We start from the raw sequence: 26,190 nt of genomic DNA on the forward strand, positions 1-26,190 counted from the left end.
TGGGGTCAGAGGAGGCCACCGGACGCCCGCACGCTGCAGCCGTTCCCCCCCTCAGGGCAGGGTACCCGTGTGTCCCGGGCCGCTGGCCTGGCGCTGCGCCCGCTCTGGCATGGTGAGCGTGAAGCCCTGACCAAGGTGGCTTCTTGTTCAGTTCGGGGGCCTGGGTGGCCCCTCGGCCCTGGGTGGGGCAGGAACTGCACTGAGCAGACTCAGGTCCAGGCCGTGCTGAGTCCGCGTCCCCCCTTGGGGACGGTAAATGTGCTGAGTGGGAGGCTAGGTGCGTGTCGGGTTTGTGGGAGAAGTCGGGGTGAAGATAGATATGGGGAGCCTTTAGCATGGAGGAGACTGTTGAAGTCACGGCGAGAGTGGTTGGTGATCGGCCCACGCCCTGCGGGCTCCCAGAGAGAACACGTGACTCCGCAGGAGGGTGCAGTGGGGCCTCAGAAACATCCGTGGATCTGGGCAGGTGGAGCTGGCAGTTTGCTGAGGCCAGAAGTGCCCAGGAGCTGGCGAGGTGTGGCCGTAGCAGGTGACAGTGGCGGTGTGAGGGCCATCTTGCGGGGCAGAGGGAGGGACATGCCTTCCCTCAGTCCTGGGTGTGTGTCTTGGAGCTGGCCCCACTCTGGCAGTGCAGGGGGACAGTCGGAGCCCCGTATGTCCTAGTAGGCGGCAGATGACAAGCTAGATACATGAGTGTCGGAGGCTCAGAAATGGAGCCAGAGGTGGGCGAAGGGCTGGGTGGCTGTGGGGGTGCAGCTGGAGACTCAGAGGCCAGGAAACCATGCTGAGAAAGCTGTCAGCGGACTCCCTGCTGCAGCCCAGCCAGGGGGGGGCGGGCCAGGGGAAGCTGGTGACTTACTCACATGTCACGTGTGGGGTTTCTGCTTGTGGGGCTCGGGAGCTGCAAGGATGGGGGATCAAAGGAGGAGATTTGTGAGGCGGGACGTGCAGTGGGTACCTGGAGGCACTCAGGGTGGGGCTGAGCAGGTGGCCAGTGAGGCAGAAGCTCACCTGCAGCAGCCCCCGGCGGCCAGAGGGGAGCCCGTCCATGGGGCCTGAGAGATGGGCGGCGGCACAGGGGTTTCAGGGTCCTCGTCCCCCACGGGGCTGCCCCTGCTGGTGTCCCTCCGTTGGGGGTGCCCACATCCCATGGAAAGGGTCGTGCACCCCGAAAGGGCAGCATCACACTTGACAGTTTACGTGTCCTTTTGGACACATGAAAAGAAAGTAAGATGTCGCCCCCTCACAGCGCTAGGCTTTGACAGCGGTGACAGGCTGTCTGTTTCTGCTGACAGATGTGTCCAGCAGCCAGCGCCGCCCCGGGGCGCAGGGGTCCCAGCGTTGTCCAGTACCCCAGAGGCTGGAGCGGGCTGTCCACTCAGTCCACGGCCTGGCAGCACTGCCCCCAGGCTCCTCGCTTTGCCCGCCCCAGGTCACATCCACGCTGGCCTTGTCCAAGGGAGGGTGACAGGGCTGACCCTCCCTCTGCCAAGCTAGAGGTGGGAGCGACACGTGGGCACCGGCCGCCGTGTCACTGTAGAGGAATGTGGAGAATGCGGTGAGCTTCACGAGAGCGCTGCCCGGGCACAGGAGCACGTCCTTGAGGACCTTACGGGGTGGCCCTGGGGCTCGGGGATCCGTGGTGTTGTGGGTGGTGGCTGGGTGCCCGGCCGGTGTCCCTCCCCCGGCATGGATACCACTCCCGACGCTGACGTCCGCTTGGCCGGGCAGCAAACTAAGGGAGCAGCACAGAGCACCCTCTCACACGGAGTCTCCCAGGCACCCGGGCTGTTTGCACGTTGGCTCGATTTTAATGCTGATCTTGGACGTAGGACAGCCCTGTTCTGGCCGCCCGATGGCTGTGGTGGGCAGCACGCTTGTGGGACTGGACCCGCGTGGGCCATCCTGTTCTGTTTTCCTGGCGTGGAGCAGCTCTGCCCCCACCAGGGGTGACTGTGAGGGTTCCAGGGCGCCCTTGAGCCACGGCAGGTCCTCACCAGGAGAACCGGGGGGATGGACGACATCTGCTGACGTGACCACGCGGCAGGAATGCAGCCGCCCGCTGCGCCTGGGCACGTTTTGCTCACGGCCAGTCTGCAGCAGCCCAGCCTGTTTACTTTCAGCAAAACACCTTCCACACATTCTACTCTAGATGCACATTCTATGCATTTAATCAGTTTTGCAGGGTTTTTAAAACATTGTGTAAAGTACATGTAACATATCATTTCCCATTTTAACTATTTAAAGTGACATTCAGTGGCAGTTGATACACACACGGTTGTGCAGCCACTCCCTCTGCCTGCTTTTTAAATAAGTTCAGAAAGAAAACCTCATGCCCCCACTGACCCTCCTCGTTCCTTCTCTGCCCGCCAGCGCCTGGCAACCCCCAATCTTCACTCCGTCTCTGGGTTTTCCTTTCTGGGACGTTGTGTATAAATGAAGTTCGGATAGGTGGTCTTCTGGAACCGGCTTCTTTCACTTCGATGTTTTTGAAGTTTATCCATGTGTAACGTGTGTCAGAACAACAATCCTTTCCCTCTCATTTTTAAAAATTGTGGTAAAATACACATAACATGAAATTCACCATCTAACCATTGTTAAGTGTCCGGTTCAGGGGCATCTAGTACATTCACACCATTGTGTAGGTGTCACCACCGTCATCTCCGGAACTTTCCATCTTCCGAAACTGAGATTGTCCCCATGAAACACTCACTCCCCATGCCCTCCCCCAGCCCCTGACCCCCACCCTCCTACTTCCTGTCTCTGAATCTGACCCCTCCAGGGGCCTCCTATAAATGGAGTCGTGCAGGACTTGTCCTTCTTTGTCTGGCTTATTTCACTGAGCACAGTGTCCTCAGGGTCCCTCCATGTTGTAGCAGGTGAAGACTATTCCCCTGTGTGGACGGGCCACATTTTGTTTATCTGCCTGTCTCGATGGACACCTGGGTTGTTGCCACTTTTCGGCTACTGTGAGTACAAACACCTGTCTGCGTCCCTGCGTTCCTTCGGTCCTGTGGGGTGAACGCCCAGGAGCGGGATTGCTGGGTCACATGGTCACTCTCTGCGTAAGTCTTTGAAGAGCCTCCATGCTGGTGGCTGCTCCACTTTACCTCCCACCGACAGGGCTCCCGGGTCCCACTTGCCACGTCCTCGCCAGCACTTGCTTCCTGTCTGTCTGACAGGAGCCATTCTGATGGGTATGAGGTGGTGTCTCATTGTCATCTTGATTTTGTGGTTTTGATTTTAGGTCTTTAATGCATGTTGAGTTAATTTTTGTATGTGGTGTTGGGGGAGGGTCCCACTTCATTCTTTTGCGTGTGGCTGTCCAATTGTCCCAGCACCATATGTTGAAAAGACTGCTTTCCCCATCGAATGGCCTTAGCACACTTGTTGGAAATCATTGGACCATAGACATGAGGGTTTATTTCGGTGCTCTCCGTTCTGTTCCACTGCTCTGTATGCCTGTCTTTATGCCAGGACCACACTGATTTGATCACTGTAGCTTTGTAGTAAGTTTTTAAATCAGGAAGTGTGATGTCTCCAGCTTTGTTCTTATTTAAGATTGCTTTAGCTATTTGGGGTCCCTTGAGATTCCATATGGATTTTTATGGTGGGTTTTTCTATTTCTGCAAAAAAGCATCACTGAGATTTTGATAGGGATTACGTTGAACCTGTGTATCGCTTTAGGTGGGAATAACATTCTAATCCATAGACATGGAATATCTTTCCACTTATTTATGTCGTCTTTAATTTCTTTCAGCGCTGTTTTATAGTTTTCAGTGTAAAAGTCTTTCACCTCCTTGTTAGCCTTCTTCCTAAGTGTTTTATTCTTTTGGATGCTATTGCAAATGGACCTGTTTTATTAATTTCCTTTTTGGGTTGTTCATTGCTTGTGTATAGAAACACCACTGATTTTTGTGTTGACTTTGTATCCTACCATTTTGCTGAATTTGTTTTTTGGGGAATCATTAGATTTTTCTGCGTCATCTGTGAACAGAGATAATTTTATTATTCCTTTCCAATCTGGATTGCTTTTATTTCTTTTTCTTGCCTGATTGCTCTGGCTAGAATTTCCAGTGCTGTGCTGAACTGAAGTGGTGAGAGTGGGTATGCCTGCCTTGTTCCTGATCTTAGAGGAAAAGCGTTCAGTCTTTCACCGTTGATAAGATTGCTGTCAGTTTTTCTTTTTTTAAATTGAAGAATAACAACTTTATGTTTTACACGTAAAGGCTGATGAAAAACCATCGAGTGCTGTTAAAGAAAATCCACCATCTCAGTAGAAAAAACATCTTGATTGAAAAGTATGGTAACTGTTTACTCATTAAATACTATTTAAGTTTTTTCTACAACACAACAGTTCAATCTCAGTACAATGGATTCAAGACCAAGTGTACATGTTACATGTATCAAGGCTAGATTACAAGTTATCATGTCATCGTCACATTTTGTTTTCAATGCACTTGATGAGTCACTGGCAGTATTTTGTGATGACACTACGTTAGTGGTAATAAGAATGTTTTTGACCCAGTGAATGATGGATTAATCAGAACATTCTGAACTGCTGATGTTGAAGGCATTGAGGCTTCTACAGCTGGGGGCTGCAAAGCAGGCGTCTGTACTGTAACCCTTTACCCTGTGAGGGACATTGGCGTCCGTACTTTAATTGAAACAGACATGGTTTGTGGGGTTGGTGTGCCAAATGTGGGAGTACTGGGTCTGCTAGTATCTCACCAACAGTTGGAGAACTGTTATTCTTCCCACAACAAGTAGAAGCCTTTTTTGGTGAAGACTTCAGTTTGGAGGAGTCCAGCAGTACCTTCAGGTATGATCTGGGGGCTGAATATGGCTTCATCAACAGCAAAGGGGTTTGATTTCTGTGCCTCGCAATAGCAAATCGAAAGTCTCTTGGGGGACGAGAGGTAGAAGAGTGGTCAGCACGGCACTGGGTGGCCAGTGACACGTTGTCTACTGCGACAAGCTTTCTTAGCACGGCTTGGGTAGCTTCCTGCACCGTCTAGAATCATGGTCACGTATCGGGAGGCACACTCCAACACCTCATTTGTACGTCTCGGCTCATGCGTCATCCCCGAGTCCTTCGGGAGTTCTGCCGTCGTAGGGGCGTGTGTCTGCGTGCCCTTGGGAGAAGCCATCTTGCCGGGTGCCATGATATCCGGTGGTCAGACTTCCCGAGCTCGCACCCACATTAAGTACCTCTGTCCTGATGGTGAGGTCAGTGCTTTTCCAGTCCCTGGGGTACTGGTGAGCAGGAGGCAACATGGGCCTCACGGGACGGCTCTGGGAGCCTCAGCACACACGCCTCCTGGGGGCTTTTCATATGTGGCTTTCATTACGTTGAGGTACTTTCTTTCTATGGCATAATAAGAAATACCGGCGGTGCCAAAAAATGCATACACATTTTAAGAAAGGAGAAAAACTATTAAAATGACACTGATGGGAACCCCTTTGAGCACCTCTTGTAGTTGCAGACGTCAAACGGGACTTGTATTCATCGTTTGTTACAGGTACATATTGAGTATTACAATTTAATACCGTTTTGCTTTCTTACAATGTGTACATTTTTTTGGCATCTGTCTGTGGTCTCTGTCCTCAATTTCAGGTTCAGAACACCCTTGTAATTTCCGGAGGGATAGGAGTGTCTTTTGTCATTCATTCGGCCATACTGTTGACACACTTGAGTTTTGCTAATGAGATGACTTGGGTGGGGCCCCTGGATAGCCTAGGGTGGGGCTGTCACCACAAAAACCTTGTGATTAGAGGGTTTGAACTTTCAGCCCCACCCTCCTGACCTGGGGGAGGGGGAGGGGCTGGTACATGAGCCAGTCTCCATTGGCCAGTGAGTTAATCAATCGTGTGTGTGTGTGTGTGTGTGTGTGTGTGTGTGTGTGTGTGTGTGTACCTAAGCCTCCATAGAAATTCCTAAAGTCCTATGGAACTTTGGGGTGGGTTCAGAGAGTGTCCAGGTTGCTGGGCCCTTTGGGTAGGGCGTGGGAGCTCCGTGCCCTCTCCCCACGCCTGGCCCTATGCATCTCTTCCACTTGGCTGGCTTGAGTTAATCTGGTAAGTGAAATGTTTCTCCGAGTTCTGTGAGCCCCAAGGCAAATTAATGGACTCAGAGGAGGGGTCACAGGAACGTCCGACCTATAGCTGGTGGGTCAGAAGCACAGGTGACAACCTGGATTGGTGATTGGGATCTGAAGGGGGGAGCCTTGTAGGACCAAGCCCTTAACCTGTGGGATGTGACGTTATCTCCAGATAATATCAAAATTGAGGAATTGCTTGGTAGTGTGGCGAAAAAGCACACATGCTACCTCCTGTTTCTAGTTTGTTGAGTATTTTATCATGAAAGGATTTTCAAATTCGTTAAGTGCCTCTTGGGCATCAGCTGAAGTAATCATGTGGTGTGTTTCTTCTCCTTTGTTCTGTCAATGTGGATATTACACTTACTATTCCTATACTGAGCTTCCCTTCTATGAATAAACCCCACCTGGTCAGGATGTGTAGTCCTTTTCATGTGCTGCTGAATTCTGTTTGCTGGTATTTTGTTGAGGACCTTTGAGTCAGTGTTCATCAGGGAAGTTGGTCTGTAGTTTTCTTGTGGTGTCTTTGGCTTTGGTGTCGGGGTTACGCTGGCCTCCTTGAATGAGTTGGGAACTGTTCCCTCCTCTCTGATTTTAGGAAGAGTTGGAGGATTGGTATTAGTTCCTTAAATGTTTGGTGGAATTCACCAGTGAAGCTGTCAGGTCAGGGTTTTGCTTTGTGGGAAGACTTTGATTTCTGGTTCACTCTCCTTGCCAGTTACGGGTCTACTTAGATTTTCTATTTCTTTGTGGTTTAGTCCTGTTGGTTTTGTAGATCTAGGAATTTGTCCATTTCATCTAGGTAATCCAGCTTGTTGGCATGTAATTGTTCGCAGTACGCTCTTATAATCAATTTTATTTCTGTAGAATCAATAGTAATGTCCCCACTTTCCCTTCTGATTTTAGTAATGTCTTTCCTTTTTTCCCCCTCAGACCATCTAGCTCAGGGGTGTCCAAACTTTTTTTCAATGTTTTTTACCAAGGGCCACATGCGGTAAAATACACAAACAGCCGGGCCACTCACTCGAGGGGAAGTATGTATTGCCTCACCTGGTTTATTTAAGTAAACTAAATATATTTTTGGAATTTGCTGCGGGCCAATTAACAATGGATTGCGGGCCGCAGTTGGCCCGCGGGCCGCAGTTTGGACACCCCTGATCTAGCTAAAGGGTTTTCAATTTTGTTGATTTTTTCATTGATTTTTTCTATTGTTTTTCTGTTGTTTATTTCATTTCTCTTTGCTCTAATCTATTATTTCCTTCCTCTGGTAGCTTTGGTTTAGTTTGTTCTTCTTTTCCTAGTTCTTTAAGTTGTAAAGTTAGGTTGCTGACCTGAGATGTTTCTTGTTTTTAATGTCTGCATTCACATTTGCTAGCCCCGTTTTCTCTGCACCCTGTAAGTTTTGGTGTGTTGTGTCTCGTTTTCATTTATCTCTAAGTATGTTTTTATTTCTCTTGTGATTTCTTCTTTGATCCATTGGTTGTTTAAGGTGCGTTAGTTTTTACAATTTCGTGAATTGTCCAGTTTTCCTTCTGTTACTGATGTCCGACTTCCTCCTGCTGTGGTCGGAGAAGGTGCTTTGCATGAGATCCATCTTTTTAGTCTATTGAGAGTTAATTTGAGGCCTCTTAGTGGTCTCTCCTGGAAAATGTGCTGTGTGCCCCCGAGAAGGGTGTTGGGGGTACTGTGCTCTGTGTCTGTCTGCTGGATGGCGTTGGGCTGAGGGTTGTCCAGGCCGTCTGTGTCCTTACTCATCTCCTGTCTGCTTGCTGCTTCATTCCTTTTTGTGACTGAGTAATATTCCATCGTGTGGACCCCCTGGGCTGCTTATCCACGGACACATCAGACACATGTGTGTGGAAACATCATCAGAAGCCGTGCACGGGGCCTTGTGAGGCTCCCACTCTGAGGGGTCTGACTTCAGTCTGGTTCTGGGTCCTACGTGAGCAGGCCTGCCAGTTACAAGCGACAGAGGTGAATACGCTGTCGGGGTTCAGGCGGGAGGCCGTGCTCCCTGCCGTCAGCAACGAGGGCCCCTTAGGGGCTGGGAAGCAAGTGGAGGCACATTTCCGGGGCCTTCCAGGGCTGGGTGGGGGTGGTGGTGAGTGAGTGGCATGACCAAGAATCGACAACCTGGTGACATGGTGGCCCTAGGTGCTGTGGGAACAGGTGGGCTAGCTGGGATGTCCCAGCAAGGTGGGGCCCGCACGGCTCTGGGGGGCTTGCTGAGGCAGAGAATGACGCGGCAGCGTTGGTGTCTGAGGGTGGTCGCCTGCTGGTCTGGGCAGGGTGGGCCGGGCAGCCCAGGGCTCTTTGTGCCTGACTCTGACCTTCGGGGTCCCCACCAGGTCGTACTGCCCTGTGGCCCTCCGTCTGTGCCCATTCTCACGCTGGATGGGCTCTTCATGCCACACCACAGTGCGCCTGCAGTCTTTCCCCCAGGCCGCCCCGCCTGGTGCCTTGGTGCCTCTGGTCAAACGGCATGTTGGTGTTTGCTTTGGTGCGTTCACATCTGTTAGTGTTTTCCTTCCTGGCGACCCCACAGGGTAGGAATGTTTTGTTTCTTGCATTTTGGGCTTTGCTCCGTTGGCGTGTATATCTGTGCAGGGTGGTGCTGGGCTGGTTGTCTGGTAGGACGCGTCGCTGCTCTGCCCCTCAGCAGGGACTCGGAGGGCCGAGCTGCTTCTCCTGAAGATGCAGCAAATTTCTTACTTGGCGGCCGCCAGGACACCTGGGCTGTGGTTCCCTAAAATCAGATAATCACCGTGACAAACAGCAGATTAGTCCCCTTAATAGAAGGGGTGCCTCCAGGTGAAGGGGGTGGGACCAGCCCCCTGCCGACAGCTCCCGTCATTGCAGTAATGGTCACAGCCCCCCTTGGGGCACCCTGCCAAGGGCCTCTCAGGGACCCTCTCCTCACCGTCCCTGTTCACTGCGGTGTGTGGAAGGGTGAGTTCGGTCCCCCAGTGCCATAACGGCTCCCCGACGGGCGGCTCAGAAAGACAGACTTTCCCTTTGAGCCTGGAGGCACGGACGCCCAGCTGCCTGTGGAGGCTGCGGGGCCAGGCAAGCGTGTGAGCCTCCCTGACTGCGAGAGGCTGCCCTGCGGTCTGCCTCCCTGTCTTCACATGGCACCGTCCCTCCCCCTGCGGACACCAGCCACCGGCTACTCCAGTGTGACTGAGGTGCTCAAGCTTGCCTGCAAAAACGTTTTCCAAACGGCTACATCTGCAGGTTCTTGGGGTTAGGACATGGACATGTCTTTTGGGGGCCACCATCCAGGTCCGATTGTCTAGTCTCCTCGGGGGTGGGGGCCTGACTCCCCCAGCACTGTGCAGGTGGGTCTGTCCCTGGGACATGCTCTCTGCATGGGGTCTCCGTGGCCCTCTCGTGTCATGTTTTGTGGTTGAGGCTATTCAGGTTTATGGGGTCTTGGTGCCCTCGCAGAGCTGCTTCTGGGGGGGGCAGTCCCATGCAGAGCTCTGAGTCGGACTGTGGGTGGTGGGTTCACACCAGGATGGCCTGGAGGTGCAGGACCCCTTCTGACACAGGGTCACTGGAGAGGTTTGGGGGCTGGAGCCGAGGTGGTCCGTGGGCTGTGAAGTCGGTCCTGCGCCAGTGCTGGTGGTCAGCACGCCCTGGGCCAGTTTGTGGGAGACTGAGGCCCAGTGGGCAGGCCTCGCAGGTAGGTGTAGCTGAGACTATCACCCCCACCATGGTCCCCGTAAGTGGGGAGGCCCAGGTCCGGCACCTTTTCCCAAGGACACTGGGGTCCTGCTGCCTGTGTCCTGCCACCCACCACCCTCTCGTTCCCTTGGGCAGCCGCTTGCCTTTAACGTCCAGCCAACTCCTGCTCCATGTGACCGGACCTCCAGTTCCTGCCGGCCCATCCTGTGGGCCCTTCCCGTGGGCCCTTCCCAGGGACTGTGGGCTGGGAGGTGATTGACAGCTGGAGCGAGCCCCAGCAGGGTGGCTGGGAGGGGTTCAGTCACCCTCCTGGGAAGGTGTGGCAGTGCATGCCTGTGCAGACCTGCGTCCCAGCAGTGGCCATGGCTGTGCCAAAGGGAGGGACACTTACATCGTCCTTAAGCCAGTGACTGGCTGTTTAGTGACCGCCTGTCCATACTTACAAAGTGGAAATAATGGGGCTGTAAGTACAATAGTGCTTGTAAAAGGTGGAGTAGCAGTAGTATTCAGTGTGTCTTAAGGGACATTTGGTGGCACTTACGGGGCTGGAGACTTCAGTGCATTAAACAAGCTTTTCTGTCACTTGGGGCTGTCCTGGGGGTGATGAGCATTGGCCCGAGGGGCTTCCTGGAGGAGGAGGCTCGCTGGACAGCAGGGCCTGTCACACAGGGCTGGACATGGAGGCTGCAGGCCCCAGTGCTGTCCCTCCTTGGGGCGTTTCTACTGTTGTTCCAGCCCACATACTCCTTGGGGACCCTTGGTGGGTGGCCACAGGCCTGGGCAGCGTGCAGCTGGGCAGGGCCACCCAAGGGATAAGGTGGTCCTCCAGCAGGCTCCTGTCCCAGGCTGGCGCCTCGGCTTCCCTGGGGCCTGTGGTGGACACTCGGGGTTGCCACCCGGGAAGGGCTATGGAAGGAGAGCCATGGTGTCCACACTGAGATTGGGGGCAGAGCTGAGTTAGTCCTGATTCACTCGGCCTGTCAGTCCTTTGAGTCCACGGAGAGATTACCTCCACTGACCATGACCCATATGGGGAAGCCAGGTGTCGGCTCAGCATGGCCCTGGTGGCAGCAGGGGACGTATGTGTCTGTGAGACCATAGAATGTGGTGGGCATAACATTCAAGGGGTGCTGCTGAGCTGCTGGGACCAGACCCTGGCTCTGCAGTGAGCTGAGCAGCTCTGGGCAGATGGGTGTGGCTCCCTGTGCCTCAGTTTCCCCCCATAAAGGAGGCTGCATGCACATTAACTGAGTTTGGAAGGACTCCAGAAACGTGCTGAGGGCTCCCTAAGGCCAGCTCACCGTCAACCACCCCCAGCTCAGCTCTTGATCAAGTGGGAAGCAAAGCGCCCCCATCAGGTGTGGTCAAGCCAGTGCAGCGTCCTCGTGAGTGACAGGGACCAGACAAGCTCAGGGCGGGGCCTGGGGATGCAGCTGGTGGAGTGGGGAGTCCGGACCTGCGGGCCGAGGCCGTCGGGAGTGTCCCTCAGGCACAGGTGGGCAGGTTACTACAAATGCTTCCAAAATGACTTAAACACCTGCTTTTCATTCCCTGGTACTTACAGGTATGGCTATTAAAAATCCAGTTTCATTCAGTTTTGTCTCAAATTATTTGCAACATACCGGAAAAGCTAGTTTTCCACCTAAAATCGGCTTCCAGTAAAATCAGCAGTCTGCCAGTTCAACCTGATTTTCTTGTGTCCTACCAAAGTACGTGTTGTGGACGGACCGGGCCTGCCACAGCTGGAAGGTGCTGGGGGTCATGTCACGCCAGTCATGTGACTGTTCACACGGGACACACTAACCCTGCGTTTCCCTGGGAGCCCAGGGGAGAGGGAGCATCAGTTATTTCGTGACTTTACAGTTGGTCATAGTCGGGTCGGCAAGCTTTCCTACAGGCCCCGATAGTGAGTGTTTTGGTGTTACTCAGTCAACCGAAACTGTAAAAGCCAGCCTTAAGCTTGTTTGTTGTCTGGGAGCACCGAGACCTGGTCAACCTGCGTTTCCAGTAGAGGACACTTGGGGACCTTCTCCTTGAATGGTGCCCCTGAGTGTTGTATTTACGTATAGCACGTCCTAGGAAAGGCTGTGGCACGGCCAGTCAGCTGCCGGATGCTTCAGGCCACACAGCCAGAGCCTGCAGGGCGGGAGTTTGCACCCAGAGCTCTGGCTGCCTGCTTATAACCCATCGGAGGTGCGCGGTTCCAGCCGGACCCTCACCTTTCCCAGATCTCTGCCCATGGTGGCAGCACGTGTTTGTTGGAGGGCGGGGATAGACATTTCCTGTCACTGCCCGTGCTCCCAGTGTGGAGTGCCAGGTGGATGCAGGGCTGGTGCCATCTTTTCTGCATGTGTTTTGGATTTGGAGGGCAGTGGGAGTGGGCTGTCAGGTGGCGGGTGAGAGCTGGACGCCTGGGCTCGTGTTCTGCTCTGGGCGCCCATGGGCAGGACATAGGTGGCATGAGTCAGCGGGGGCCCCTCCTGTGATCCCAGCCAGGCACCCCGATTCTCACCTCCTGGTGTGTGGAATGTCCCCCTTTCTTCCCTTCCCGGTGCCCACTGCCCCCCAGAGCGGCAACCACTTCCAAAGGCCACCTGACCTAGGGTTCAGCCCGCTTTTGACTGGACTCTCGGCTTCTCTGTCTCCCCTCGGCACTGGCTTGGGCCCTCAAGCATTTGTGTTGGGCCCATTCTTGGTCTCTGGATGTAGGTTGGTCTCTCCTGCCTTGGTGGCCACTGTGTCCCTGCAGCCTGGCCAGCGGACCTGATTTGGCCGCGGGGCCAGCTGGGCTCTGTCCCTGGGAGGCTGCATTTGAAAGACTCCCTGAGGCCCAGCTGCCTCCGTTTGGCTACTGCCCGCCCTGAGGACCGGCTCAATGCAGAGATGCTTGTTTTCATGTGACGTCAGCTCCTTGATATCCAGGCCGTGTTTTAGTTGGTGCCTCAGCTGCCGGCTCCAGCTTCCCAGGGGAGCCGGGTACCACCCGGGCCTGAAGACATGAGGCGGCAGGGATGTGAGCGGAGGGGCACGGGCCGGCCAGCCTGCCTCTGAGCGCCCCTCCTGTCTCCTGCGTGGGAGCCCACAGCCCATTGTCGGGTCGAGGGGCGCGGGGCAGCATCAGCGCTGAAGGGCAGGGACATGCACGATTCACGCCCGCCGCGCCGCGGAGCATAAAGAAGTCAGCTGGGGAGGCAGGAGGACGCCGTGAGTACCGCGCGGGCAGCGCTCTGCGTTTTCCGCCCGCACAGGGGCCGGCAGCCGCCTCGCAGGCCGTGTGCCCGCAGGGGACCTTCCCGGCACAGACGCGGTGATGCGACCGCAGCAGCCCCGCGCGGGGGGAGCGAGCGCAGGGGGAGCAGGGGGAGGCCGTTGCTTCGGAGGGGTGAGCGTTTGGGGCGAACTGGCCCCAGAGCAGCGCGCCTGGCGGGCCTGTCGGGCTGCGGGCTCACGGAACATCCATCGTCCTCCGAGCCGCCGGCCCACGGGCGAGGGGCGTGCGCGCGGCTGGTGGCTCACCCTGCGTGGCTGCGCGTGGGGGCTCGGGCCGCGTTGGCGGCACCTGCGTCCCGGCCGAGCCCGCGGCGGCTCCCGTCCCTGCCGCCTCTGCGGGTCCTGGCTCCGGTTTGCACTGACGACAGCGTCGTGGCGCGGCCCGTGTTGACGTGCGCTCACTCGCTCGCTCTGCCCGCAGGTCCCCGGTGTGGGCGATGAGCTGAGCGCGGCTGGAGGCCCGCGTCTCCACTCTGAGATGGTCGGAGGTAGACGGATGCGGCGGCTGAGGGGAGTGGGGAGTGGGTGCTTTTCTGACGTCCATTTTGCAAGGTGTTTTGTAAAAGACAAACAACAGCAGGCAGCCCCCCCACCACGGGCTACGGGTGTGGGGGGGGCTGGCGGCCAGGGCGGGGGGGGGCTGGCGGTGGGTCCCCCTCGAGGACGGCGCGTGCGCCCCTCCCCCAACAGCAGCAGGGCCAGCTCGTCTGTTTGGGACCCCTGAATTAGGAAACGTTGGCCCTGTGCGGGGCCCTGTGCGGGGCCGCAGGAAAGGGAAGTGGAGCAGGGAGGGTGTGGGCTCACGTGGGTGCGTGCCAGTGGGCAGAGACGAGCTGTGTCATGGTTTCCTCGGAGGACTGGGACATCTTGGCCTCTTTCCTTCCCGAGATCACACGTTGCCGTGCTCGGCTCATACAAACCCTCCTTGCACATATGCTGCTGGGGGAACCCAGAGCATAGCCCAGGGGACCCAGAGCATGGCAGGGGACCAGTGGCGCTAGTGGCTTCCGGGCCTCAGGGCCTCGGCTAGGTCTAGTCAGAGCCATGAACTGGGGACAGGTTGCAGGAGCTAACCTTATGCCCCCCCCCCAAAAAAAAAGACAAAAACCATAACAACCTCATTCTGTGTTGATGCTGCCAGATAGGGCTGTGGCTGCGTGTCACTTGTACCTGTGTCCCAGGCAGACCCGCGGGGACTCACTAGCCTTGTCTTAGCTGCCTCGGCCGCCAACCAGGTGCCTTCACAAAGTTTGGAGCCGCTGGCAATTATGTAAGGAGTCGTGTGTGCTGTTTGCCCAACTCCTAGCTTGGGCTAACCTTCCAGACCTCACCTCTGGGGCAGCCACAGCCACCTTCATCAGCCCAGCAGCCTGGAGGCCCGGTCAGTCCCAACTGGGCATGCCAGGTGGATGTCACCCTCCGCCAGCCTTCCTTTGGGGGTTGGCTTGTGGCTGTTTCAGAAGCTTCCTGGAATGTGTTTGTAGAAGTGAGGCTGTGTCTCGACTGCTGGGCACAACTAGTCACCCAGACTGAGTGGAACCCATGGAGGCCTAACCATTGGGAGGACCGTTCCCCAGGCTCAGCGCAGTGGGGTCTGGGGTCAGTACCCAAACCCTGCTGAGAATCCAAAGACGCAGGTAGCAGTTGTCTCCTTCCATGACTGAGAGCCAGGATGTGCTGAGCAGGGGGCTGTCCTGGGTGGGGGGGCTGAATGAGGGCTCTCCATAGCCAGGCCCATTCCCAGCCCCATGGAGGAGACACCTTTGTTCCAGGGTGGATGACGCTGTGGTTTTTATATCCAAAGGACAGAGAAAGTCTCCTTTTTGTGCTTCTCCTCTTCACTGATGGGGAAAGACCCAGGGACCGGGGCCAGCGGGTCTGGCCCATCTGCTCCATCCCAGCGACCACTGGGCCTTTGCATGTGCCTTTCCCTCCACTCTTTCAGGGTGAACAGTACTTAGAGCCATTGCTCCCATCACCACCTCCCCAGGAGGGTTGGTAGGCATTTCGTGCTTCCAGCCCAGTGGCCTGGCATGAAGGAGGCCTTCTGTAATGTTTGTTGTTTATGGGAGGGGCAGGAAAAGTTTGTTGTTTATGGGAGGGGCAGGAAAAGATATTTGTGTCCAAAATATCCCATCTGAACCAACTGCCTGTGCAACATTTAGATTGTTTTTGGTAATTAAGTTAGGGCAGTTACTGTTCATACAGGGGCTGGTGTATTTGGGTATGGTGGTTTGTTTTTAGGATGATTCTAAGTACGTAGAGCAGGGCACCTCATTTAAGACTGGCTGCTCATCTGTTCGTCCCTTCCATGTCTCCGAGGTTTCCAGGCTGACCCAGCCCCATTCCAACCCACCCCAGGCGGCTGTCTACCCCAAGGGAGCGTCACAATCAGGAGAGGCAAGAATGCCACCCTGGTGGCAAGTCCTTTCTTGGTAGTTGTTTTAAAGGTGCTGTGACTGTAGTCTGACAGCCCCGGGGGCTGTTTCAGCTTCGTTTTATTTCTGTTCATTTATTGGGTGAATGAGATTGTACGCAGGATGCTGTTGGGTGGGGGGGACCCCGATTGCATATTTTATTGTCTAATTTGGTGGTTTGAATGTGTCTGGTCTTTTTAAAGTTTGCTTTTTTTAATGTCTCTTCTGTGGGAAGTTTTAAAAGATTTGGTTTGGAGCAAGATGGAGCTGCCCCGTGTGTGCGTGGATGCACAGTGTGGGGCCGGGATGGAGAGCAGGTGGTCAGTGCCTACCAGGGCAGCCCTGGTCGTGTGGTCCCAGACGGCCCCCCTGAGTGCCCGCCTCTGTTTACTGGTCTGTGAAACGGGACTGTTGAAAGAGTCAGATGAGGTCAGGTGCGCACGGAAAGGCTGGGAGTCGTCCTGGTCAGGAAACCTGTTATTGCTAAATGCTTGTGTGTGAAGTTTACATTGTACATTATCTTCATATTTTGAAGTTAATTTTGAGTTCAGTGTTTCTCTTTTAAGGTGTTGACTAGGCCCCTGTGGTTTAAAGAGAGAACAGGTGTCCCGCCCCTCCCCCACCCCTCGGAGGGCTCACTTTCGGTCTCAGCAGGTTCCTGGCATCTTTTCCAGATCGCTGAGTAACACTTTTCTGTTTGGGGCGTGACTTATTCCCCTCCGTCTCTGGAACTTCAGCTCTCCGTCCATCTCCAAGCAGGGTTAGGTCACCATTTATTGTTTACTCATTGAGCATTTGCATCATTATGGATTATATAAATAGCATCACATTTCCTTTCCTATATAACTTTTAGATCATATTTGTTTTGATTTTCTTTCTCAGACTTTTCTCGAAGTCCTGTCTCCAATTTGCCCATAATCTTCCCAGTGGATGAGCAGGCCCCTTGATGTGTGTGGCACGTCCCTCCCGGTGCCACTGGTGCCCTGGCACGGCGTATCCTGGGACCTCCTTTTGCTGTCACCCTGGATCTCTGTGTCTCTGTCTGCACCCTCCATCCCTGGCCCCCTGCCCCCTTTTTGGCTTAATCTCCAGTTCAGACACCCTCCAGGACATGCTGAGAAAGGGGCGTGGGAGGTAAATTTTCCTAGACCTCGTTTGAAAATGCTTTTGCTCCAGCCTTTGGTTTGGTTCTAGTTTAGCTGGGTGTGGAACCCTGTGTTGGAAGTAACTTTCCCTTAGCTTTCAGTCTGATTGAGAAGTCAGAAGACATTTTGACTTTCGTGTGTGTATTTTCTTCTAAAAGTGCTTCAGACCTTTTGTTTCAGTGCTTTCAAGTTTCATGATGCCACGCCGTGGTGTGAGGCCTCTTTTTGTCTCTTGTGCTGGGATCTTTCAGTGTGGCAACTTGGGACATTCAGGCGTGGGATGGTTTTGTTCAGTTATTTCTTAGATGATTTTTCCCTCTATCACCTTTTTTCTAGATCTACCACTGATCATTTGTTGGAACTCGTAGACTGGTCCTCCAGTTTTCTTTTCTGTTTTCCATTTCTGTCCATTTTACTTTCCAGGAGATACCCTCAAAAAAAAAAAAAAAAAAAAAAAAATTTTTTTTTTTTTTTTTTTTTGTCCAAACCATCAATATTAAGTTTTTTTTTCTTGTCCTTATGTTTTTAATTTCCAAGCGCTCTTTTAGTGCCCTGACGTTTCCTTGTTAAACCAGAGTCCTGCTCCTGTTTCAGACAAGGAAGATCCCACTGTCCCTTTGAGGTTAATGGTGGCAAGAAGCCCCCGGAACGTAGTTATGCAAGTTAGTGAGCACTTCAGGCTTCACACTGTGGTCCTCACAGTGCTCATGAGGTACGTCCATTGTCGTCTCTATTCTGTGGCGAGAATGGCGCCTGAGGCGCAGAGAAGCCAAGCAGTTTCCCCAGCTCACGGCGGCCTCTGTGTGGAGCTGGACTCCTCTCCTCCGGGCTGGGCCTGAGTCTGTGCTCTCTGCCGAGGGGTCAGGCCCCCGCTGTGCCGCTGGCCAGCCTGTGACCTCAGTCTCAGCACCGTCCAGCTGTGGTTCTCCCTCGTGAACAGGGTGGCCATCATGGGCATGGCACCCATCCCTGTGAGGACGAAGTCAGTGAGGTGCTTGTGCCTGCCCTCCCGCCCACCACGCGGCCGGAGCTCAGAGCGACAGTGTAGACGCAGGATGAGGTGACACCTGGCGCTGCTGGGCGGTGCTCTCTTCTTGTTTACTTTGGCCCTTCCGTTCCCGCTGGGGTTCCTCTTCTCCGCTGTTCTCTGCCCCTAGTGACCGTGGTCATCTGTCCACGTTGACATGGAGGGCACCAGGCCGCTGTGGACATCACGGTCCTGCGGGGACTGCCCTGGGCGCCCCCAGGTGGCTGGTCCAAGTGCCTGGGAGTGTCCTGCTGGCGGGGAGCAGGGGTGTCCCCAAGGCCGAGCCCTCATTCCGCTGGCTACTTTGGGGGTGGACGAGCCTCCTCCTCAGAGGTGTGCAGCCCGCGCCGTGGGCACCCACTTCCTGATGCCTGGAGCCTCTGACGCGGGACCTTCAGGGTCCAGTCCCCTCAGTCTTCTGGTGACCAGCTGTCCTGTCCAGCTCCCACGTGGTGCTGCCTGTCCTGTTCTCTTTGCTGCTGTGGGTTTTCAGTGCCTTTCTCCTCTGCCTGTGGCCTTGGAGGGAGCGCAGGTGCCAGCTATGTCCCTGCTGTTGGATGCCATGTCGATTAGACCTTTCCAAGGCTCAGTCACACGGGGACCTGGGCCTGGGAAGGGTTTTCACAGTGGGCGTGGGCACGTGTGGACATCATGAACCAGCACGTCCAAGGGCCCCGTGTCACCATGGGACTAAGCACGAAGCAGAGGCTTAAAGGGATAGGCTGTGGTTTGTTTTTCTCTGATGACCCCTTATGGGGTGACTGTCGTGGGTGTAGGTCACTTCTGCCTCTTGCATGGGTGGGACACTGAGGAGGTGGAGCTGGTGGGCCCACAAGTGCTTTGGTAGCACAGGTGTGTGTGAGTGTGTGTGTGTGTGTCTGTGTCTCTGTGTGTGTATATTTGTGTCTGTGTGTGTGTGTTAATAGACTGTTTTTTAGAACAGTTTTGGATTTACAGAAAAGGGTAACAAGTAGTGGAAAACACAAGGTCCCGTTATTAACGTTTTACGTTAGTGTGCGTATTATTTCCCCCCCCCCTTTTCCCAACCCCCCCCGACACACTCTGGTTCAAGCCATTGTTTCTCAGTCTAGTTGTGTAGGACACAGCTCTGTGACCCACGCTGGTATATGAGCCTTGCGCTCCCCGCTGCTGAGGCAGTCGGTCGCTGGTCGTTGGTCGGCCACTCACGGCAGCTCACGGCAGCTCTTGCCGGCTGCCGGTCACTCACGCTGGCCACCAGCCGCTCCTGGCAGCACACGGTAACCCACGACAGCGCACAGCAGCTCACGATGGTTGCTGGCCACTCATGCTGGCTGCCAGACAGTCATGGCGGCACACAGTAGCACACAGCAGCCCACGCCAACCTCCAGCTGCTCACAGCAGCCCAGCTCCAGGGAGAGCCATTGTTCACAATCTTAGCTGTAGAGGGCGCAGCTCACTGGCCCATGTGGGAATCGAACCGGCGACCTTGGTGTTAGGAGCACGGCGCTCCAACCACCTGAGCCACCGGGCCAGCCCTGGTGTGTGTATTAATAGTCATAATTAATGAACTATGTCAAGACGCTGCTCTTAGCTCAAGTCCACACCTTATGCAGGTTTCCTTAGTTTCCCCCTAATGTCCCACCCAGGATCCCACGTGACATTTAGTCCTCACGTCTCCAGTCTGCTCCGAGCTGTGATGGTTCCTCACTTTCCTTGTTTTCATGGCCTTGGTGGCTTTGAGGGTGCTTTGTAGAATGTCCCTCTGTCTATCTGGGTTGCTCTGATATTTTTCTCACGGTCAGACTGGGGTGTGGGTTTTGGGGAGGGGACCCCAGGGGCGCTGCCCTTCCCATCTCATCATGTCAGGGTGCTGCTCTCCATGGCCTGTCACAGATGGGACCGTAATACCTGGCTGAGCTGTGCCTGCCAGCTGTCTGCACTGCAGGCTTCCTTTCCTCCCTGTGCCCACCGTGGAGGGGAGGGCTTGTGTTTACCTCACTGCAGGGGTGTTGACAGAAATGAGAGTCTCCCACTAATTTATTACTCAGTCGTCGACTTACTTAACGTTGGAAACAACCCGTGGGTTTCAGTTCTGCCCCTGGGCTCCAGTCTGCTAGGACTTATGCTCACACGGGTCCAGCCTTGGCCACTGGGAGCTCTTTCCGCTTGGTCCTGGTGGGGGTGGGGGGAGCGCTAAGGGCCAGACTGGGCCAGCAGGGGAGATACGGGAGGGTCAGAGGTGGGAGGGTAAGGCAGGGGGCTCTGCCCCCACTGGGCCCCCTCCAGCCAAGCAGGAGAGGAGCAGGTCCCGGGCAGCTGTGGCTGTGGGCGTGGACCCTGCCCTGGTGGCCCTGTGAGTCCCGGGGAGGGTGTGGGGTGCTGGGGGATTATCAGTGCTGCCTCCAGGGCTCTGAGGGGTGAGGACAGGCTTGGGGGGACCCTGGGGCACAGGGCGGGCTCCTCTCCAGACCTTGGATTTGTTGCCAGATGGGGGCTTCCAGCATGGACCCCTGGTTTGTCCTCTTCTCAGAAACGCACTGCAGACACGCGCTGGCCAGGCTCCTCGGTCCGGAGACACCCTCTCCCGCCCTGGACACAGGCTTGGCCTCTGACCCCTCGCCCTTGGCGCTCTCTCGCACCCACCAAGATGACAAAGGCAGGAGCAAGGAAGGGGCGGTGAAGGGGCCGTGCGGTGGTCAGCCTTTCACAGCAGCTCCGTTCTTGTCGGCGCAGCCACCTTTGGACAGGCAGTCTCCTCTGGAAGCATCCTCGTGACTCTGATAGCGGTGGCATCACGACAGGCTTGACCCTGGTCGTCACAGCTCCAGCTGGGTTCCCAGATTGGACAGCACACGGTTGCCCCAGGACGGCACCCCAGGACTGCTGGGAGGGGCCCCCTTATGTCTGTAGCCCTGACCTTGCCCCCACATGCTCTGTCTGTCCTGGGTGCCTGTTTCCCGCTGTGGTGCTGTGTCTGGGCAGAGGGGCCCGTGCAGGGCAACATGAGGCACAGTCACGCGTGGGGCCGGGCTGCTCGAGTGGGGTCAGGATGGACCGGCAGAGCGACTCGCAAGCTGCCGTCCGGGTGTCTGCCTTAAACTGCAGGGAGTTACCTTGGCCAGGAAGGAAAGTGGATTTGGGTGTAGACTGTCACTAATCACCCAAGGGTCCAGCAGCCGGCTCTCTGGGGAGGACAGAGGGGACCCTGATGTGACTGCTCCCTCCCTGGCTGATTTCATGCTGCCACATGGCATCCCTGGAGGTGGCACTGGGAGAGATGCTCGCGGTGGCTCTCAAGCTGGCACCCGCTCCTCCAGCTGTCCCCGGAGGCGGTTCCATTGAGTTAATTACGGCCTCTCAGAAAACGTCACCCTTCCTGATGGGCTCAGTCTGTCCCCTTCAGAGTAGCAGCTTGACGTGGATACTAGGCACCTGAGCCAGGTAACGAGCAGCTTCCGGGCAGCAGACCCAGGAGACGCAGGTGAACGGACAGTGTCGCCCTCGTGCGAAGCCCGTCCCCTCTCACTTGCTTGTCTTCTTGATAGGTCTGGAGACAAAGGGACCTTTCAGGTTGTCACATTGTGGAGACCAGTATTCAGTACCCTCTCTGGGTTAGCATTCACACGTCGCTGGCCTGAAAGCATTGAGTTTTGGGGGACTCTGCTTTGGGCTCCCTGGAAGTACAGGGGTGTTGGGGAGCAGGTGCTGGTACGAGGGGGGATACTGCACGGGTGGTGCAGACCGGGAGCCACTCGATGCCCCATTCTTTCTCTTTGTTCTGTAGTCCCAGCCACCCAGCCTGCTGTTGGCCTGTCTGATGGCTCGGCCAGCCATGCCAGGACCCCCTCTGCTCGTGGCAATCACTGAGGACCTCAGAGAGTTCTTTGATACGTGGACTTTATCAGTATTTACTGCACTGGAGATTTAAAATGAGAAATAGTCATTCATTTAAAAATTAAAACCCGTTAACATTGAACGGAAATTACACCTTTTTAATGAAAAATGACTAGCCTTCAAAATAAAGAAAAAATGATCAAATATATGGTGATGGAAGGAGAACTGACTCTGGGTGGTGAACACACAATGGGATTTATAGATGATGTAATACAGAATTGTACACCTAAAATCTATGTAATTTCACTAACAATTGTCACCCCAATAAATTTTTTAAAAAAGAAAGAAAAAACTGAGTGAGAAGGTGGCAACATTTTTGCAAAGCTCGTCACGCCTGGCTTAGGGACGGCGGGGCCTGCCCGCTTCTGCCACAGTCTGTTAGTGGTTGACGTATTCGAGGAAAACGCAACGTTTGGAAAAGCGTGGGGTGTTTTAACAGCCTTTCCCAATCGATACATGTGGGTATTCTTCCTTCGCATTTCTCTCAAACTCGACAAGGGTCATTTCTTAAAGGTTCGTGCAACCTTGAAACCACGTCTGTGCCGTTTTCCTACTCCTGGGTTGAAATCTTGGCCGACTGAGTTCTGCAGAGCTTCCAGAAGTGCTGTGGAAATTCCCCTCTACCTTCGGGAGCCATGAGAGAGAAGGAGGCAGGTGCTGTCTTTTCATTATGGCCACGGTTTGCCCCCCCCCCCCCCCCCCCCGAGGCTCCCAGCAGGGTCTCCAGATCTTGCTGGGCTTAGCCAGGTACCTCTGCCCCCTTGTATGGCAGAGCACACGTGTCGCTGGCTGGCCCACGGATGGGCCATCCTTGTGTTGGGGGCCTACAGCTTGTCCGTGGTCACCCCTGCCCTGCTCTCTGAGCTGGGGACGTAGGTAGGGACTAGAGGGGTGCAGAGGACGTTCTGAGTCCACTGTCTCTGGACGCTGCACCCTCCAGGCTGTTCAGACTTGGGCCTGCAGGGTCGCACTGTCGCCACGTGGAGGTCAGCAGGGCCACGGAGGCTGACGAGTCTCACAGGGGGCTGTTTGCGCCCCAGCTGAGCTGACATGAGTCTGCTGCTGCCTCTGGCCCCACACACCCTGCTCCTGGGTCCGCTGGGGAGGGGGAGGGGAGGCAGTCGAGAGTACAGAGGGTTCTTCTCGGGGTGAACCAGCTCGGGGAGGGCACTGCAACATGGTGGGGAACAGTGTGTCAGGAGGGCAGAAATAGACTCACAGGGAGCGGTGAGCTCGGAGTCATCGGCTTGGGGCGAAGGGCGGGAGGGCATCGGGAGGCACCTGGGGTCTGCTGCAGTGTCAGCCCCCACCCTTAGTTTTTGTGTCATTCAGTTGTACTTCCTTGGGTGGGGTTTTGTTCTAACAGGAATATATCAGTAGTGTTTTCAGTACTTTTTTGGACTTATGTGACCGGAGATTGAGGACGTGGGTTGCACTGCAGTGAGTCAGGCACAGCTAGTGACACACAGAAAGCCCAGGTGACAGAATGGAGGTGCATTTGTACCAGCATTTTGCACTGTGTGGTCTCAGGTCATCAGAACTCAGGCTCCGAGGGGTTGGCTGTCTTGGGTCCCACCTGTGGTTTCTGGCGACAGGGCCAAAACCCCACCCCTCCTCCACAGCGCCTGCAACCTCCGCTTTGGCAAACCATGCTTTTGTTTATTGTATTTTTTCAAAATCCTTTTTTATCTGAAGATGCTTGAAGCTAGTGCCAGCCAGTGATTTTACTTCGGACAGTGGAACCTTGGAACCACAGTGAGGTCAGTGGCGGCTGCTATCGGGCCCCCTCGCCGGTGGCTTCCACGCTCACTCGTGGGTGTGCCCGACCCAAGCATCCCTGCTTGGGGCTAACGTGGCAGCTGTTTCTGTCATTCCCTTTACCAGTGTGAGTTGGCATGTGCTGCCAGGAAGGGACGTCCCCTCTCCCCTCCCTGCCTGAGATACTGTGAGGCCAGTATGGACGGGGACGGGGGCTCCGAAACTCCCTTTCTGTCACTCCTGAGCTCTCCTGTGTGAGGCGGGCAGGGTCCCTTGAAGCTGCTCCCGTGAGCTTCGGGCGTTCCTGGCCTGATGGTCCCCAGGGTCACCATGTGCGGTCCAGGTCCTCCGGCAACGGGCCGTCCTTTGGGGGAGAAGGGAACTGGGAAAGTAGGGTATGGGCTGGGGCTCTGGGCTCATGCTGGACCCGGTGCTGCCCCCACGTCTCCACACGCATCAGGGAGCCCAGCCTGTCCATTCGCTCTCATGGCGTCACTCAGACCCGGACCGGACTGAGCAGTTTCAGAACTGCCGTGTCAGCACCGAGCCAGCTGCTCAGGGACGGCAGGGTCCCTCAGGGTCCCTTTGTCCTCAGACTGCATTCTGTGTCAGTGCAGGTGGGCGCGGTGTCCTGGTGTCAGCGTGGATGCTTGTCACCTGCGTGGCTGTGTTACAATGTCATTGTCACTTGAGTTTATTTCTGTTTGCATTCAGTTTTAGGGTATTTACCCCATTCTTTTAAATTTTGTTATATTTATGGGTTGTGTAAAACGTTAGCATGATTCAAAAGTAATAACGACAGGAAAGACTCCTGTTCATGTAACTTCGATCCCATGGGTACCCACATTAGTTCATTTTTTTGGCTTATCCTTCCTTTGTTTCTATTTGTAAAAATAAGTGTGTGTGTATTATTTACTCCTCTTTGTTGCATAAAGGGTAGCCTCGTATATTACCCGTCTCAACTTTCTTACACTTGTCTACGTTTTTCTAAGACATGAATGTGTGTATATTTAGGATGAGAATACAAATCAAAGTAAATAAAATTTTTAAATACCAACAGTATCACAAAATCCAGGAAGATGGCAATAATTAGACTTATCATTAGATGTCTGCTGGGCATGGTCCTATAATACTTTCTCCCCAGTATTTTGTAGCTTCAAACTTGTTGTTTTCTCAAATGACAATGTTGCAATATTTTCTAGAGAAATTTTAAAGGTAATTACAGTGGTATCTCGGTTTTCAAACGTTTCCATTGACGAACATTTTGGTTTACGAACTCCGTATACCCGGAAGTAAATGCTTTAGTTTTCGAACACGCCTCAGAAGTTGAACATGTCACGTGGCTCCCGCTGAGTGCAAGACCCTCAGGCCTCGCTGTCGGCTGTTTTCAAACGTTTCAGAACTCGAACGGTCTTCGGAATGGATTATGTTCAAAAACTGAGGTACCACTGTACTGCAGTTTCTTCTGTTATATAGTTGCAAATTTTTACTTTTTGGCCATTTAGAAAATCTTTTACTTTAGTCTCACAAATTATTGGTAATGTCACATAAATTTTTAGGATTGTTTTCAAATTTGGGGGAAATCTCAGTTTCTTTCCTCTAAGTTCTGTAAGACCTCAGAACATCTCAAGTCTTGTGCAGTGAGCCTTCTGCAGTGTTATTCTTTGAGATGACGGTCGTGCGTTAACCGCGTTTCTTGGCAAAGTGCTCGTCATAGGCACACATTCTAGGAAGCTTGCGTTACCTTCATTCACACTGTAATTTTTTAGAGATGAGTGAAATGTGTGGCTTCATTCAATATTCCTGTGGAAATGTGTAAAGCGCAGCTTGTCACACACAAGTCAGCTGTCTGTAATCCTGCTCGAGATTTGTGACCAGAGACACCGTGATTCTCACACTTTCTAAGATAAGCCATTCTTTTTTTCATTAGATACAATTTTTATTCAAAATAACTGTTTCTGCCTTACCGCTGGAGGTCAGCGATTGGTAATTGTCTGTCACACAGAGCAGCGTAGCAGCCAGTGAGACGCCGCAGAACATATGCTGTCCTACACTCCTGATACATCATCTTTTGTTACCTGTGGTAAAAAGTAGAAAATTTACCATCTTAGCCTTTTTTATGATCGCTTTGATTAAGATTTTATTCTTAGAGCAGTTTTAGGTTCACAGCAAAATCGAGGGGAAGGCATAGAGATGTCCCATGTGCCCCCCACCCCACACAGCCTCCCCCTGTTAGCGCCCCACAGACAGTGCACGTTACAGCCCACGGAGCTGCACTGACCCGTCACCACCACCAGGGTCCATACTTTATGTGAGGGTCAGTCTTGGTGTTGTAAATTCTGTGGGTTTATAATGACGTGTCCACCATTCTAGTGTCACGCAGAATAATTTCACTGCCCTAAACGTCCTCTGTGCCCCCCCATTCATCCTTCCCGCCCCCTAACCCCTGACAACCGCTGATCTTTGTGTTGTCCCAGTAGGTGTGCTTTTCCAGGATGTCGTTCCAGAACGTTGGAATCCTACATTGTATGGCCTTTTCAGACTGGCTTCTCTCACTTAGTCATGTGCGTTTAAGGTTCCTCACATCTCTTCATGTCTTGACAGCTCGTTTCTCTTTGTCACTGAATCGTGTCCCATTGCCTGGATGGACACAGTTTACCCGTCACCCACTGAAGGACGTGGGTTGTGCCGAGTTTTGGTGATTATGACTAAAGCTGCTGTCAACGTCCATGTGCGGGTTTTGTGTGCATGTGAGTGTTGAGCTCTTTTGGGCAAACACTGAGGACCATGCTTGCTGGATCCTAGATGCGAGTCTGTTTAGTTTTGTAAAACCCAGCTGTGTCCCGCAGTGGCCACACCGCCTGCGTCCCCCCAGCAGTGACTGACCACCTGCTGCTCCACGTCCTGCCAGT

The 26,190-nt window shown here is 54.2% G+C and overlaps 1 protein-coding gene across 3 annotated transcripts in view; it reads left to right on the forward strand.

Moving 5' to 3' along the window:
- Positions 1-26,190, forward strand: part of PRKCZ (protein kinase C zeta) — a 93,422-nt gene that overhangs the window by 7,404 nt on the left and 59,828 nt on the right. Inside the window, exon 1 of one of the 3 annotated variants that reach the window (XM_019712084.3) lies at positions 12,600-12,989. The exons of 1 other annotated variant lie outside the window; for it this stretch is intronic. Coding sequence is in view for 1 of the 2 variants with exons in the window: in XM_019712082.3 (XP_019567641.2) it covers positions 13,534-13,543 (10 nt within the window). In the remaining variant the exon portion in view is untranslated. Of the gene's footprint in view, positions 1-12,599; positions 12,990-13,198; positions 13,544-26,190 lie in introns of those variants that run through there. One more of the 3 variants, XM_019712082.3, reaches the window with a different exon arrangement.

This window comes from Rhinolophus sinicus, chromosome 14, assembly GCF_057876585.1.
Source record: "Rhinolophus sinicus isolate RSI-liver-muscle chromosome 14, RSI-T2T, whole genome shotgun sequence".
NCBI classification, from domain to species: domain Eukaryota; kingdom Metazoa; phylum Chordata; class Mammalia; order Chiroptera; family Rhinolophidae; genus Rhinolophus; species Rhinolophus sinicus.